This window comes from Bos mutus, chromosome 5 (genome assembly GCF_027580195.1).
Source record: "Bos mutus isolate GX-2022 chromosome 5, NWIPB_WYAK_1.1, whole genome shotgun sequence".
NCBI lineage: Eukaryota > Metazoa > Chordata > Mammalia > Artiodactyla > Bovidae > Bos > Bos mutus.
This window is the reverse complement of record NC_091621.1, coordinates 43,836,872-43,851,009: the sequence shown is the minus strand read 5'-3', so window position 1 is coordinate 43,851,009 and position 14,138 is coordinate 43,836,872. Positions and strand designations below refer to the sequence as shown.

Genomic DNA, 14,138 nt, shown 5'->3' with positions numbered 1-14,138 from the left:
AAACTAGATAGCATATTCAAAAGCAGAGACATTACTTTGCCAACAAAGGTCCATCTAGTTAAGGCTATGGTTTTTCCTGTGGTCATGTATGGATGTGAGAGTTGGACTGTGAAGAAGGCTGAGCGCCGAAGAATTGATGCTTTTGAACTGTGGTGTTGGAGAAGACTCTTGAGAGTCCCTTGGACTGCAAGGAGATCCAACCAGTCCATTCTGAAGGAGATCAGCCCTGGGATTTCTTTGGAGGGAATGATGCTGAAGCTGAAACTCCAGTACTTTGGCCACCTCATGCAAAGAGTTGCCTCATTGGAAAAGACTCTGATTCTGGGAGGGATTGGGGGCAGGAGGAGAAGGGGACAACAGAGGATGAGATGGCTGGATGGCATCACTGACTTGATGGACTTGAGTCTGAGTGAACTCCGGGAATTGGTGATGGACAGGGAGGCCTGCCGTGCTGTGATTCATGGGGTCGGGAAGAGTCGGACATGACTGAGCGACTGAACTGAACTGAACTGAGCGACTTTCAATTTATTTCACTTTCTGAAAGTCACAGAATTCCAGGGATAAACACTGTCTGACGTCTTCTCCCCTCAGGTGGACCTGGGCTCAAGGACCTAAGTCTCAATGCTAATCTGTTCTCCAGCTGATAGGGGGGCCAAGCTTTAGGACTCACTTTTCATTTCATCTCTGTTTGTTTTAGAATGGCAAGGAGGACCTTTGTGAAGTCTTTGTTTTGGTTCAGAATTAAAATTTAACCTCAAACCTTTCCAAGAAATATGTCTTTCTTTTTTCTAAGTATTTCCCAGAGGACAGGGCTCCATGGGATTTCCGGATATGGCTATGTCTTCCAAATATCTAATATGGTTCTCTTCCAAATATTAATATAAATATCTCTTGTTTTATTATCTTTTAATATTTATGTATTTAGGCTTTTTTATTTATTTATTTGGCTGCACTGGGTCTTCATTGCTGTGCCAGGCTTTCTCTAGTTATGGCGAGTGGGGACTACTTTTCATTGCAGTGCACAGGCTTCTCATTACAGTGGCTTCTCTTGTTCTGGAGCACAGGCTTTAGGCATACAGGCTTCAGTAGTCGGAGCTCGAGGGCCCAAGAGCGCTGGCTCGGTAGTTGTGGAGCACAGGCTTAGTTGTTGCATGTCATGTGGAATCTTCTCAGACCAGGGGTTGAACCCATGTCTCCTGCATTGGCAGGCAGATTCTAATCCACTGATCCACCAGGGAGGTCCCTCTGTTTTATTTTTCAATCTATTCCCTTTGAGCTATTTTACTGTTGATGAAAAATCATACTTCATCCAATGTTCCTTCATGGGAACAATTTTTTGAAAACTCGATATTCTCGTCTCCACAGATTCAAACTTCAAGTCTGAAAGGAAGAAAGGATGGAAAGTTGTTTTTTTTTTTTTTTTTTTTTAGGTTATAACCATCCACAGGGGTGTGGCACCATGGTTAGATGCTCAGAGTGTAAGGTCAGTCAGTCAGCCTTTACCACTGGGTGATCCTGGACAAGTCAGTCAGTTTTTCTAAGCCTCAGTTTCCTTATCTATGAAGTGAATCTAAAAGTGGTGCCTTCCTTACAGGGGTGATGTTGGGAGGATTGCCGGGGTCCTGCCCCGGCTGATCCAGGGTATTCGAAGCGGGGACGGCGTCGGCGACCTATTTATTTAAATATTTTATCAAAGATATAAAGAGTAACAGGATGAGGATAGCTCAGTAGGAAAATTCAGTGGAGAAAAGAGGCTGAGTAGCTTGGTTTATGCGGGAGACCAATAAAACTTCAAGACAAGAAGTTTGCACCACTTACGTAGGCCGCAGGCGTCCTTCCGTTCTCCCGAAGGAGAGGAGACACTGAGGCCTCCCCGGTCGGATCTTAGAAGCCCAGGCATAATTAGTAAGCATGGCGGGTTCTGCGCTCCAGATGGAGACTCAACCAGAGTGAGAGAGAGAGCGACATGGGGAGACCAGTATTTCGAGAAACTGATCCCAATTCTTTATTTTCCAGAGTCTGTTTTTATACACTGAGATGTTATACAAAAGTCACGCGGGGTCAGCAGTCCTGACTTTTATCAAAGTCAGGTGCTTCATACAAATGTATACAGAGGTCTTAGGGGTGTTACATCATCTTCTGGCCAGGGGGGCCTGCTGACAATTTACGACCCTCTCCTTGTGACAGCGGTCAGTCAACCAGGACACTTATTTCTCCAGGGGTGATTATTCTCAAAACAGACGCCACCCAAATAAAGTTACATTCCTATAGGGTGAGGGTGTAGTGGGTTTTAGTTAAGGAAAGAATTTACTTAGCCTAAGGTCTAACATGATTAATATCAAAGGTTAATACTTATTTCTTCTATATATTCATTAATGTGTGTAAGGGCAGGGGATGTAGAGACTTAGCAACAAACATTGGCTCAACAAATGAAAAACCCTTCACCAATACAGTTTCTAATCAGCCCATTATACTTATACTAATAGTTTTCTCACTTTTCTAAGGAACCTGTTTTTAGAAGGTTTAAAGCATCTCGTGCCTCTCACGGTTGGGAGGCTGTGAGCAATCACATGTGGCCGGACAAGCCTGTCAGGCAGGCCAGAGAACCTTCAGAGGAGTTTGTAGGTTAAAACACTCTTATCACGCCCAGGAATTATTATTAACTGGAGCTCTAGGTTAACTCCTTCTCCGAAAGAGGTGGTGGGGAACAGCCCCGTAAAGTCAGAGGTGTAGGTGAGAGCACAAAGTAGTAAAGTAGGCAGGCTCTGGTAATGGGGGTAGATGCTCGAGGAGTTCCAGGGGGACTCCTGAGGCTCGATCCCGCCTTTGCGTATGTCAAGCCTCCTTCCTCATGACCTTTGTCACGGGCGGAGTACCTCACTCTGGCCCCCAACAGAGGATGAAATGAGATAATCTACACAAAGCCTCTAGTCAGGGCTGGGTACCTAGCAAGGGCTCAGGAAATAGTAGCCTGTCATTATTATTAGCTATTATTTGCTCTGTATCTGTACAGTCCCCAGCACTGTACCACCAACTATTAGGCAAAGGCCAGCTAAAAGAACTAGGGACTGGACTGTAGTTCCTGGCTCAGATGCTAATTTATGTAATATTTGTTACATATTCAAGAATACATTTTTTTGTAAGTTATGAAAAATAATGATGAAACAATAACCCATGGATCTACCATTCAACTTGAGTAAACTACTGCTGCTGCTGCTGCTAAGTCACTTCAGTCGTGTCCGACTCTGTGCGACCCCATAGATGGCAGCCCACCAGGCTCCCCCATCCCTGGGATTCTCCAGGCAAGAACACTGGAGTGGGTTGCCATTTCCATCTCCATGAAATGGAGAAGTGAAATGTGAAAAGTGAAAGTGAAAAGTGAAAGTGAAGCCACTCAGTTGTGTCCGACTCTTAGCGATCCCATGGACTGCAGCCTACCAGGCTCCTCTGTCCATGGGGTTTTCCAGGCAAGAGTACTGGAGTGGGGTGCCATTGCCTTCTCCAGAGTAAACTACTACCATGGGTTAAAGCTACTTTTGAGTTCCTCCCCAGCCCACCTCATTGCCCTTTCTTAGATGTGACCATCTATTAATAGAAAGAAAGCTGAGCACTGAAGAATTGATGCTTTTGAACTCTGGTGTTGGAGAAGACTCTTGAGAGTCCCTTGGACTACAAGGAGATCCAACCAGTCCATCCTAAAGGAAATCAGTCCTGAATATTCATTGGAAGGACTGATGCTGAAGCTGAAACTCCAATACACTGGCCACCTGATGGGAAGAACTGACTCACTGGAAAAACCCTGATGCAGGGAAAGACTGAAGGTGGGAGGTGAAGGGGACAACAGAGGATGAGATGGTTGGATGGTATCACCCACATAATGGACATGAATTTGAGTAGGCTCTGGGAGTTGGTAATGGACAGAGAAGCCTGGTGTGCTGCAGCCCATGAGGTGGCAAAGAGTCAGACATGACTGAACGACTCAACTGGTGATCTGAAAATGAGGGTTTGTGCTGGCGTCTTCATTTACTGGCTTGGTGACCAGAATAGTCAGTCGTTTAATCTTACCGAGATACAGCTTTTTTATATTTGAAAAATGGGGATAAAACCATACGTGCTCCACCTTCTTCCACGTACTCCATCTTCCTCCTTTGAGGTTTAAATAATGCCCATTCTTTATTGAGCATCAACTATATACAAGGAACTTTTTTACATTATCAATAATCCTGAAAACAATTGTAACTGGATTTGCAGTTCTAAATATAAGTATTAATGACCTTCATTTTTCCAATAAGGAGAGGAGGCTGAAGCCTTAATTTCGCCAGAACTAAATTGGGGTGCCAATCTCAGAGAACACAGGTTCCACCCCTAGTGGGGAAACTAAGATCCCACACACCACGCAGCCAAAAAAATTATAAAGCCCTGTTTATAAAGGATTTTGACTATGACACCTCTCTTTTGGTCTCTGAGTTCAATAATAGAGTTGTGTTTATAATTTCATTCCTTTTAAAATGAACATGTATGTATATATAATCCCCTAAATGATATATTATTTAATTTTGCTGGGTTTTGAGCTTTATAAAGTGATGTTATGCTGTATGAGCATTTCTGCATTTCCCCCACCATTCTAAGACTAATTTATTCCTGTATTTGCATATAGCTGTACTCATGTTCACTGCTGTATAATAATCTATAACACTCCAACTCATCCTTTCTCTTGTTGGCAGACATTTGTTCTGTTTTGCTGCTGTAAATAGTGCTGCCATGAACATTCTCATACAAGATTCCTGGTATGTGTGTGTAAGAGTTCTCTAGTATATATATATGAAGAGTGGAGTTGCTGAAGCACAGAATAATTTTCAGGACAATTTCTAAAGAGGTTGTAGTCTGCAGAGAACACAGGTTCCATCCCTAGTGGGGAAACTAAGACCCCACACACCACATGGCCAAAAAAATTACAAAGACCTGTTTATAAAGGATTTTGACTATGACACCTCCCTTTTGGTCTCTGAGTTCAAGACCCCTTCCTTTACACACAAACACATACAACTGGCTCAAGGGAAGAAAAAAAATGTCTTAAAGAGGTATTAAATGTCTTGAGAATGAACCAAGACTTGGATGCCAGGCTTACTAAAGTAAGAAGATGGATAAGACAGAGCCCTCAAAGATAGAAGACTCTAGGTGAAACTGGGAGCATGCTGTTAACTTCATGTCAACCTCTTTTCTATCTTTCCTTTTTTAAATTCAATAAGCATTAAAAAAAAAAACTATGAATGTAGGAACTATATTAGGAGATATTTAGAACAGAAACCTGAAAAATATGTATTCTCTTTTCTAGGAGGTCATAGTCTAGTGATAAAGGCATCTATCTACTTGTATCTATCTTAAGACATTGTACAAATTAAATAACTGAATACAGTAATGAACCAATACTTTCATACAGGCAATGTCTTGAGTGAAATTACCCTTATAACTTTATAATAAAATTATCACATAATTCTATAATCCACTCTGAGATTGGCACCTCAATTTAGTTCTGGCGAAATTAAGGCTTCAGCCTCCTCTCCTTATTGGAAAAATGAAGGTCATTAATACTTATATTTAGAATTGCAAATCTAGTTACAATTGTTTTCAGGATTATTGATAATGTAAAAAAGTTCCTTGTATATAGTTGATGCTCAATAAAGAATGGACATTATTAAAACCTCAAAGGAGGAAGATGGAGTACGTGGAAGAAGGTGGAGCACGTATGGTTTTATCCCCATTTTTCAAATATAAAAAAGCTGTATCTCGGTAAGATTAAACGACTGACTATTCTGGTCACCAAGCCAGTAAATGAAGACGCCAGCACAAACCCTCATTTTCAGATCACCACCTTTTAAAAACCACAACACTCTTACCTATCTAATGCTTTCCTGTTGAAAAGCATTAAAGGAGAATTCGGAAGATAAAAAGACTATCCAGATAAGTGGAACTCAAGTAGGTTCTTGACCCCAGGAGAGGTGAGTTTAAGGAGAGAGTATTTAGAAACATACAAACACTTGTTAGGATAACAACCAAGAGTCAGCCAGGGATGGGTGTAGGTTCAGCAAGACTAGAGTTAGAGCTCCACCCACGTCTTAGGGTTTTGACTAGCTACTGAGCGGACGCCAGAAGCCTGGGAACAACTAGGAAAGACGTTTAAACACGGCCACCCGACGCACCCCAGTCCTCTCCCAGATCGCCCAGTCCATCTCAGGAGGCGGAGAGTCGTGGCGTCGCTAGCCTATCATCATTGCCAAGCTCAGCGGAGTCGATTCTTAATTGGCCAGTGTTAGGGTGACGTCACACTAGCCGCTCCGGCGAAGGAAGAGGACGCCATGATTGGTTGGCGCTGGGACGGCGGGCGGTGGAGGAGCCTGGCTAGTCTGGGTTTCAAACCGGTGCTGGGCTGTCTCCATCCATGTTTTGAGGCCGTTGGGGGCTGCGGAGGGCGGGAAGTCGGCTCAGTGGAAACCTGGATTTGGTTCTAAGAGCCGTGGAATTGAGAAGAAGTGACCGGAAGTGATCTTGGGACTGACCGGAAGCGAGGCCTGGAGAGGAAAGGGAGAGTGGTTCCCGGGAGGGAGGGGATTTCCAGCGGAAAGGGGCGGGGGAAAGGTGCTAAAGCGGCGTGGGAGTGCCGGCTAGGCAGCGGGTCGCTGCTGCTGGTTTGTTTGGAAAACAGCGAGTGACCACCGCGAGCTCAAGGGGAGATCTCAAAAAGAGTGCAAGGAGTCCAGGGTTACCTCTGGACAGTCTGGAAGAGTTAAGCCAAAGGGCCCTCGTGCTCTAGAGACCTGGGTGCGGGGGAGGGATTTTGGAAGTAGGGGCAGCCGAGAGCCAGGAGCCAAGGGTACGGGAGGTTAGTTGTGTGGGCAGTGTGGGTGGGGCTTGGGGGTGGCTTGGTGGGTGCTGCGTGGGAGATCTTGGTTTGGAGTTTTCTACAGTCTTGCAGTCTTGCCCCGGTTGGGTAGAATCACGCTACTCGCCTTTGTACAAGAAACTGTCTCCTGGGGCAAGGAAGGAGCCAGAATGGCCTGGGCTCTGAAGCTGCCTCTGGCCGATGAGGTGATTGAATCCGGGCTGGTGCAGGACTTTGATGCTAGTCTATCCGGGATCGGCCAGGAACTGGGTGCTGGTGCCTATAGCATGAGGTGAGTGAGATTTTCCCAGACCCTGCACCTTCTGAGTAACAAAGGCAGGATAGAGAATAACGGGGGAGGAAAGAGGTGTGTTGAGTTAGAGAAGCTCTCCGCGGTTAGAGAAAAGGAACTTGTTTCTTTTTTGAGTGGTGAGCATTGTGGTAGAAATGGAAAAAGAGATTATGGACAGTGTCAAGAAGAATGGCTCTTGATTAGCAACCAAGTGAATATTGAGAGGCTGTTGTGCCAGTGTGGGTGATTTGGAGACTGTTGGTGTGTGTGTGTGTGTGTGTGTGTGTGTACGTGCGTGTGGGTAGATTGCACTGGACTTGTGTGAGTAAGAGGCCACATTGAACATGTGAGGTGTTTAGGGAGTTGGGACTTAAATGATAAATATTGGTTGACTGCTTTTGGGGAAGAAATGTGAGATCCTAAGTCCACACGTTTGTATCTTAACCAACTTTAAGGCTTTACTCAATTCTGGGGTTTCTGACTTTTGAAACATAAGCTGTGAAATGAAAAAGTGTCAACAAGAACTTTTAGATGCTTCTAGACCTTCGTGTATCAAGCCAAATGTTTATAATAAATAAAAATCTCCTGTGAAAGCAACATAACCTGCCATGTAATTTATTTGCATGCTTTAGCAACTTCGTTCCCCCAATATAGTTTGTTTCATTTAAAAGATGTGCAAGAGCCATGTCTGGAAATGTTGAAACATCTGCATCTTAATGTTTGATGGAATATAACTGGGTTTCCAAATGGATAATAAGCTTAATCTAAATAAATGAGTCAAAGAAACTTTAGAATTTAGCACTTTTAATTAGGTTTATGAGTTTATAATGAGAGGATGCCTTTTATGGTGAAAGTGGGCAAATTTTGTATTCTGTTAGTGAGCATCTTTGAAAGTTATAAAAGTGAACTTCCTTTCTTTAACCCTGCTAAGTCAAGGTGAACTTTACTCATTGAAGTAAAATTATGAGTTAGAACTTAATACTTCATTTTCAGAAATCTTTGCTTACAGTTAGAATAATAAAGGCCATCCTTGAATACATATTTTAGTAATTTTCATGGAAATTTGAGTTCTATCATGCAGTGCTCTTAGCCTTGAGAAATTTAATTTTGTCTGTTCTTGTTAAAATAAGTCTTACCATAAAAAGAGAAATTAACCTGGTTATGAAAGTTAAATGTCCTGACCCTGAGCTTGTGCGTCAGTACTGACATAATATTTGACAATTTATGGTGGTGTTTGTATAAAGATTACTACCACAAAAAGTTAAGTTTTGTCTAGGTTATCACAGTTAAGGATGGAGATAATTGAATATAGCTGTACTTGGTATAAAAATAGTTTAACATCATTAGCAAACATATGGGTATCAACTATGTGCTCTCTCTACCATGTGACCTTACCTTACATTTATGAATGCTTTCCTATTCATACCCTGAGTGCTCCTCACATATATTAGTAGAATGCCTTGTATATTTACATGTTTGGAATTTTTTCCAACATTAAATCCACAATAGTTTTCAAACATCACTTTATTTTTTCTCAATAGCACAATGTGTAAAAAATGTTTTTCAAGTATTTTTTCTTTGTCCTCTTTCACCTTCCTCTTTTTCATGCACTTTGCTATTGTCATGATTCTCTTGTCTCTTACACACATTTAATCATTTGCATTAATTTGTGTTAAATAGATATTAGTTCTCAAACTGTAGTATTAGAGTCATCTGGAAACTTAGAAAAAATAGTTTCCAGCATCCCATCTTTGGGGCACAGACTAAAAATCTGATTTTGTAAAAGCAAGTTCTTTGGTGATTTTGATTCACATAGTCCATGGACCACATTTTGAGAAACACTGATTGGAGGAGGTTTTATTCTCAAAGACAATGATTCTTTGCTCTCCCTTTTTCTTCTTTTAAGTAAACCTGAGGTTACTTTTCCTAAATCTTTGTTAGGGAAATGTTCTCGCTGACAGCAATTTTTAAAAGAATTTTTATGTGTTTATTTATTTTGACTGCTCTGGGTCTTTGTTGCTGTGTGAGGGCTTTTTGTATTACAGTTGGGGTGAGCGGGGCCTACTCTCTAGTAGCAGTGTGCTGGCATCTGTTTACCGTGGCTTCTCCTGATGCAGAGCTTGGGCCCTAGGGCACTGCAGGCCTCAGTAGTTTAGAGGGCAGGCCCGAGCAGTTGTGGCCCACGGTCCCTGCTACCCCACGGCATGTGGGATTCTCCCAGACCAGGATCGAATCTGTGTCCCCTGCACTGCCAGGCGGACTGCCAACCACTGGACCACCAGGGAAGCCCCAACAGCAGTTTGTTTTATAAAATATTTTCCTAACATATTTGTTTTCCTCTGACTTGCTTATTTCTACTGCATCTTAAAATGGTTTCATTTATACAGCTGTTGGTTTATACTTTATAAATGATTTACCTTAGTTGGATGTTTTGATTCTTCATCTGCCATTGCATTCATTAACTCTATTATTTTCATAAGTGGTCCTTTAATAGTCTCCATATTTTTTCCTTACATCTTAATACATGGCACACACTTTATAATTAAAATAAAGGAAGTTCCCTGAAAACATGCTGAATAAAAGAAGCCAGTCACAGAAGACTACATATGATTCTCTTTCTTGGGAATGTCCAGAATTGGCAAATCTGTAGGGACAGAAGGTAGATTAGTGGTTGACTAGATAGTTAAGGACAGGGAAGCCTGGTGTCCAGGGGGTCACACTGAATAATAGATCTTTGTATCAGTTTACTTATCCATTCAACTACTGAAGGGCATCTTGGTTGCTTCCAAGCTTAGGCATTATAAATAAAGCTGTTATAAACATCTGTGTGCAGATTTTTGTGTGCAGATGGTTTTCATCTTTGAGCAGATACCAAGGAATGCCATTACTGGATCATATGGTATGAGTATGTTTAGTTTCGTAAAAAACTGCCAAACCATCCTCCAAGGTGACTGTACCATTTCGATTCCTACCAGCCATGAGAGAGTTCTGGTATTACTCCACACCTTGTCAGAATTTGGTGGTGTCATTGTTCTGGATTTTGGCCATCCTAAAAGGTGTGTAGTGTATACTTAACTTTTTCAAGATCTGCCAAGCTGTTTTACACAACAGCTGAACCATTCTGCATTCTCACCTGCAATGTACAAGGGATCATATTTCTCTGCATCCTCATCAATACTTGTTTTCTGCGTTTTAAATGAAAGTCATCCTAGTGAGTGTGAACTAGGATCTGATATTTGTTTTGTGTTCCCTTGATGACCATGATGTTGAACATCTTTTCATGTGCTTGTTGGCCATTCATATGTCTTCTTTGGAAGAGGGTCCTTTGTGAAAGTGAAAGTTGCTTAGTCGTGTCCGACTCTTTGCAACCCCATGTGCTATACAGTCTATGGAATTCTCCAGGCCAGAATACTGGAGTGGGTAGCCTTTCCCTTCTGCAGGGAATCTTCTCAACTCAGGGATCAAACCCAGGTCTCCCACATTGCAGGCAGATTCTTTACCAACTGAGTCACAACGGAAGCCCATTTGAGTCCTTTGCCCAATTTTAAATTGGGTTGTTTTCACATTGTTGGGTTGAAGAGTTCTTTGTGTATTCTGATTACTAGATCATTAGGCTTCCCAGGTGGCTCAGTGGTAAAGAATCCACCTCCTGTTGCAGGAGATGTGGATTTGATCCCTGGGTGGAGAAGATAGATGCCTGGGAGAAGGAAATGGCAACCCAGTCCAGTATTCTTGTCTGGAAAATCCCGTGGGCAGAAGAACCTTGCAGGTTACACTCGAAGGGGTCACAGGAGAGTCGGGCATGACTTATGGACTAAACAGCAGCTACAACAAGATTATTATCAGGTGTGTGGTTTGTAGGTACTTTCTCTAATTCTGCATGCTGTCTTTCACATTCTTGACAGTGTTCTTTGATTCACAAAAGTGTTTAATTTTTTAAAAATATTTATTTTCATTTATTATTTTATTTGACTGTGCTTGGTCTTACCTGCAGTATGTAAACTCTTAGTTGTAGGAAGTGGGATCTAGTTCCCTGACCAGGGATTGAACCCAGAACCCTGCATTGGAAATCCAGATTCTTAGTCATTGGACCACCAGGAACGTCCCCAGCTGTGTTTACTTTTTATGAAGTCCAATTTATTCACTTTGTTGCTTTATGCTTTTGATGTCAGCTCTTAAGAATCTGTTGCTAAATTCAAGTTATGGCCATTTACCCTGTGGTTTCTTCTAAGAGTTTATAGTTTATGCTCTTATGTTTAGGTTGTTGATCTATTTTGAGTTAATCTTTTAATTTGAAGTGAGATAGGGGTCCAGCTTCATTTGTTTGTATTTGGATAGCCAGTTGTCCCAGCTATTTGTTCGTTTCCATGGAATGTTCTTTGTAGTCCCATTGAAAATCAAGTGGCCATTCTTGTAAGGATTTATTTGTGGACTCTATTCTGTTCCATTGGTTGATATGTCTTTTTGCCAGTACCACACTATTTTGATTACTGTAGCTTTGTAAAAAAGCTCTGAAATTGGGAAGTGTGATTCTTCTTATTTTGTTTTTCTTTTCCGTTATTGTTTTTTTGCTCTTCAGGGCGCCTTGTAGTGCCATACAAATTTGAAGGTAAGCCTTTCTGTTTCTGCAAAACAGGCCATTGGAATTTTGATAGGGATTTCATTAAATCTGTAGATAGCTTTGGGAGTATTTCCATCTTAATACCAGGTTTATCAGTTCATGAACATGGGGTGTCTTTCCATTTATTTAGGTCATCTTTAATTTCTTTAAGCAGTCTTTTGTGGTTTTTAGTGTACAAGTCTTTCACATCCTTGGTTAAATTTATTCCTACATATTTTATTCTTTTAGAGGTTATTATGTGCTTAGTTGCTCAGCTATGTCTGACTCTATGTGGCCCTATGGACTGTAGCCCACCAGACTCCTCTGTCCATGGAATTTTCCAGGCAAGAATACTGGAGCATTCCCTACTCTGGGGGATCTCCCTGACTCAGGGAATCGAACCCGCATCCCTTGCATCTCCTACAAATGGCAGGCAGATTCTTTACCTCTAGTGCCACCTGGGAAGCCCTGGAGGTTATTGGGACTGCTATTTTTTCACTTAGCATAGTGACTTCAAGGTTGTTTTCAATGTTTCATGAAAGGATGTTGAATTTTGTCCTGTGCCTTTTCTATCAAAATGATCATATGGGGTATTACATTGTGATTTCCTTACCTGAACTATCCTTACACTTCTGAGATAAACCTCACTTAGTCATAGTTTAGAATCATTTTAATGTACTATTGGATTCAGTTCGGTAGTATTTTGTTGGGGATTTTTGTGTCTTTATTCATAAGGGATATTGGTCTGTACTGTTCTTGTATCCTTTTCTGGCTTTTGGTATCATAGACTGTTAGGAAGTGTTCCTCCCCCTTTTTGGGAAGAGTTTGAGTTAGAATAGTGTTACAGACTTTCCTGTTGGTACAGTGGATAAAAATCGCCTGCCAATGCAGGGGACATGGGTTCGATCCCTGGTCTGGGAAGGTTTCACAAACCATGGAGCAACTAAACCCATGCGCCACATCTACTGAGCCCATGTTCTAGAGCTCACAAGCTGCACCCATCAGTCCTGAAGCCTGCACACCTAGAGTCTGTGCTGCACAGCAAGAGAAGCCACTGCAGTGAGGAGGCTATTCGTCTCTAGAAAGAGCAGCCCCTACTCACTGCAACTGTGTCTTTGTGTGCTGTGTAATTTAAAACAGTGGAAGTGCAGCTGATTTATAATATTGTGTTTGTTTCTGGTGTGCATCAAAATGATTCAGTTATATATATATATATATTTCAGATTATTTTCTATTATAGGTTATTATAATATGTTGAATATAGTTCCCTGTGTAATTCAGTAAATCTTTGTTGCTTATCTATTTTAAGTATAGTTTGTATCTGTTAATTGCATACTCCTGATTTACCCCTCCTTCCTCCCTTTCCCCTTTGCTACCTAAAGTTTGTTTTCTTAGTGAGTCTATTTTGTATATAGATTTATTTGTATTATTTTTTAGATTCCACATATAAGTGATATCATATAATATTTGTCTTTGACTTATTTCACTTAGTATAATATCCCACAGGTTCATCCATGTTGCTGCAAATGGCAGTATTTCATTCTTTTATGACTGGGTAATATTCCATTATAATATATATGTATATATATAATATTCCATTATTTTATATATTTTTTGATATATATATGTGTGTGATATATATATATCACATCCTCTCAAACCAATCAATCATCTGTTAATTGGTACCTGAGTTCTTACCATGTCTTGGCTTTTGAAAACAGTGCTGCTATGAAAATTGAGGTACATGTGCTTTTTTGAATTGAAGTTTTTTTCTTTTCTGGATATATGTCCAGGAGTGGGATTGCTGGGTCTTATGATAGTTCTGTTTTTAGTTTTTTGAGAAACCTCCATCCTCTTTTCCATAGTGGCTGCACCAATTTATATTCCCACCAACAGTGTAGGAGGGTTCCTTTTTCTCCGTACCCTCTCCAGCATTTATTGTTTATAGACTTTTTGATGTCAGCCATTCTGACTGGTGTGTGGTGATGCCTCATTGTAGTTTTAATTTTCATATTCTCATAACTAGCAATGTTGAACATTTTTTTCATGTGCCTATGTGCTTATATGCTTTGTAATTTTTTGTTGAGAACTGGACATTTTGAGTATTATAATATGGTAACTCTGGAAGTCAGATTCTGCTCCCTCCCTAGAGATTACTGTTGTTACTGAATGAAAGCTGAAATTGTCTATTTGTTTAGTGACTTTTCTAAACTTTTTTTGTAGAGAGTATATTCATTGCTCTATATAGTCAGTGAAGTCTCTTCTGTTATGTCATTATGTCCACCCTGTCAGTGACTTGACAAAGATTTCCTTAAATGCCTGGATCCAATAAGAAGAGAAAAGGGGGGGAAAAGAGTGTTCTTTCT

At 41.1% G+C, this 14,138-nt stretch overlaps 1 protein-coding gene across 7 annotated transcripts in view; it reads left to right on the top strand.

Moving 5' to 3' along the window:
- The first annotated feature begins 6,350 nt into the window (after positions 1-6,350).
- The window catches only part of TFCP2 (transcription factor CP2), a 52,956-nt gene continuing 45,168 nt past the window's right edge, over positions 6,351-14,138 (top strand). For 4 of the 7 annotated variants that reach the window (XM_070370803.1, XM_070370802.1, XM_070370801.1 and 1 more), the window contains exon 1: positions 6,352-7,172. In XM_070370803.1, coding sequence (XP_070226904.1) covers positions 7,051-7,172 — 122 coding nt within the window. In that variant the 5' untranslated portion in view covers positions 6,352-7,050. Of the gene's footprint in view, positions 7,173-14,138 lie in introns of all 7 variants that reach the window. The other 3 variants (XM_005908689.3, XM_005908687.3, XM_005908688.3) reach the window with 3 other exon arrangements.